General features: G+C 28.0%; 1 protein-coding gene across 1 annotated transcript in view; it reads left to right on the forward strand.

The window, feature by feature from the left end:
- The first annotated feature begins 1,179 nt into the window (after positions 1-1,179).
- Positions 1,180-3,485, forward strand: part of LOC100208233 (disintegrin and metalloproteinase domain-containing protein 10) — a 16,850-nt gene continuing 14,544 nt past the window's right edge. The window contains exon 1 of the mRNA XM_065790573.1: positions 1,180-2,824. Coding sequence (XP_065646645.1) covers positions 1,661-2,824 — 1,164 coding nt within the window. The 5' untranslated portion in view covers positions 1,180-1,660. The remainder of the gene's footprint in view (positions 2,825-3,485) is intronic.

The following is a 3,485-nucleotide window of genomic DNA, read 5'->3' on the forward strand; positions in this document are numbered from 1 at the left end:
AATGACATTTTTTAACAAAAAATGAAATTCAATAAGATTTATTAAATTATAATTTTTTTTTGTTGATGTTTTTTATAAAATGATTATTATTTTTGAAATTTTCATATAACTTCACTTCGTTTGAGATCCAACGTGAGACCGTAAGGACTTATCGCAGAGCACCGCGGATGAGCATATAATTGGAAGTTACGCCTCCTTCCTAACCAATGTCGCAAAACTTGCCCAGAGGTGGGGTTTGAACCATATGGATCCTTTTTTTTTCTGAGACAAGTGCGCTACCGCTGCGCCACGCCTGTTTATCCAGTATTATTTTATTATATAGAACGCATTTAGGGGATACCAGCAGACATTATATGTATAATTATATATATATATATATATATATATATATATATATATATATATATATATATATGTATATATATATATATATATATATATATATATATATATATATATATATATATATATATATATATATATATATATATATATATATATATATATATATATATATATATATACATATAAATAAAATTATGAATACGTATATATAAATTTATACATACATATGTACAAACTTATTAATAAATATTTTCATTATTATAAATTATATAAGCATCACTAACAATAAATTATTAAAAATAAAAAATAAAAATAGGAGTTAACACTTAAACTCTTTATGAGAAATTGAAATATTCCAAAAAAAGTAAAACTGGCGAATTCTTTTGCGGTAACTAGATTTACGCATTTAACTTTAATATTCCTAGTCCGGCAATTCTGCTTGTGATGTATGCAAAGTTTTTAATTAGCACTACAACCTTATTACACTACACTTTATTGATTGTTAACTTCATTAACACAACTGATGAGAGATGAAAAGACTTAAAACTTTTTTAAACTTTTTAACATACTTAAAACTTTCTTGAACTTTTTAACATACTGAGTGTGAAAAAAAAAAATGATAGTATTAACACAACCGACATCCTTGAAACAAAAATAATTCTTTATGCTGCATAAAATATTTTTAAACGATAAATGACGCTAGTATTAACACGACCGTACGAGTACGTAACGTCTTTTCTAAAAAATTTAATTCTTTTTTTGCTTTTTTTTTTGAGTCACAGATTAGTCATAAAATGACATCATTTATAGCTTTGAATGTTTGGCTTAAACTTTATTGTCTACATGGTAGTTTAACAAGGGTGTAGGTTTTTTAAATGATTGCCATAAAATTACTAATAAAAAAATAGCTTTAAAAAATTAAAAAAAGAAATATCTGTAAAAAAAAAAGCTAAATTATTTTTAAGGCATTCATATTTTTATAATGTAATAAAACCTTAAAAATGTTATGATATAACTATTTATAATGTTAAAATGCAAAAACTGTATTCCCCTTTCAAATACGCTGTAGTGAATATAGAGTATTATTAACATAACAGTTACCGATATTTCCTGAAATTTTAGAATACTATTAGCGATACGACTACTAGCAGTGATAATCATTGGAAAAGTTAAGAAAACGGAATTTTATTTTAATGTTCCTTATACTAATGCTCATGGGATTGAGGCAACGCAGAATCATTGAAAGGGAGTAATTAAAATAGTTTGTAATTCATGGCGCATGTTTTAATTTGGCAAGTAAAGATTTAAAAAAATCATGTTTTCCAGTAGGTTTATAGAAATAGTTTTATTGTTTATCATAGTGAATAAGTGCTCCGCTAAACAACCTCTAAATAGTTTTATTCGCCATCATGAAAAGATTACGTATGATACTGAAGATGTTCATCGAAGATCCAGAAGAGCCCTTGAACTTTCGCCTTACGCAAACGTGCATTTAAAATTTAATGCTTTTAATAGAAATTTTACCTTGCACATGAGAAGAAACCACGAAATTTTTGCATCCGATTTTAAGATTGTTGATGGATTAGGAAATAAGATTGACTATGATTATTCAAGATTTTTTCAAGGAGAGGTAGAAGGCTTTCACCAAGGAAAGAGCCACGTCTTAGGGAAAATCGATGATGGTCGTTTTGAAGGGAAAATACATTTAGGTAAAGATGAATATTATATTGAACCTGCAGAGAAGTATTTCAATGATGAAAATGATAGCTCATTTCATTCTGTGATGTACAATTTAAATGATGTTGAACATGAAAGTAAATTTGTTAATCCTCCCATACCATCTCGACCAACATCATTTGAAGGAAATGGTTTAGAAAATAAAATAAAAGAAGAATTAGATAAAGGAAAACAACGTTTCAGAAGAGGAACTAAGAATCGCAGAATGAATACATGTAATCTTAAATTAGTTGCTGATCATTTATTTATGAGAAAATATGTGCGTCGGCAACAAGCAATTGATCAAATGGTTCTTCATTATCAGGCAGTTGAATATATTTTTCGCAACCAAACTTTTAATACAACAGATCAACTAGATAGTAGTTATAGCCCAGAAGGTATTGGTTTTCGAATAAAAGAGGTACATGTATGGTTAGAAAACACAGTTCCACCTGAAATAAAACCAACATTTGTAACTGCATATGAGCTTCTGGAACAATTTTCGCGAATGAACCATAGTTCTGTATGTCTTGCATATTTGTTTACTGATAGGTCATTTGAGGATGGTGTATTAGGTTTATCATGGATTGCATATCAGTATGGTCAACCTGGTGGTATATGTGATCCCTATGCTAACTATGGTGGTATTTGGAAAACATACAACACTGGTCTAGTCACTGTTCGGTTATATAATCGCGAGGCTCCTATGGCTATAACTGAGATATCATTTGCTCATGAGTTAGGACATTCTTTTGGAGCTCAGGTATATGCAAAAAAGTGTAATACAATATTTTAAAATTTCCAGACATGCTATAAAACTTTGTATGTTTATGGAAGTCTAACCCTGTATTTTTAAAATTGTTTGATAATTTCTAGGGGTGTCCTGGATAAGCTATCCAGCCGGATAAGAGTATTATTTGATATCCGGAATTTGGCTGGGTAATGACTTTATCCAGTTTTTTATTTACCAGATATTTCATATTCATGTCATTTGAAAAATGAAACAAATCTTGAAACGTTATATTTTTAAATAATCTAATGTTAATGATGTCAATTCAATTTTGTTATTATTATTATTATTAAAATACCATTAAAATTATATGTGCACAACAAATACATCAGTTTATCACTGATTTATTTATTTTTTTATCTCAATATGGAGAAATTACCATCTCTCCATGTTGAGGTAGTCACTTTTTCTCATATATAATGAAAATAATCTTCTGAAAATACGGTGGATGCAGATTGTGCTTGTAACTTAAATGCTAATTCTTTTTGCTTTTAATACTTCTTTTTATGTTTCCAATGATTTAAAACGCCATTATTTTTTTTTCTATAATCGAGTGATTAAAGAAAACATCAACTCCTTGAACAACTTTTACAGAGAGACTTGATCAAAATTCAATACATTTTAAACTTCCTTG

This window comes from Hydra vulgaris, chromosome 02 (genome assembly GCF_038396675.1).
Source record: "Hydra vulgaris chromosome 02, alternate assembly HydraT2T_AEP".
Lineage (NCBI taxonomy): Eukaryota > Metazoa > Cnidaria > Hydrozoa > Anthoathecata > Hydridae > Hydra > Hydra vulgaris.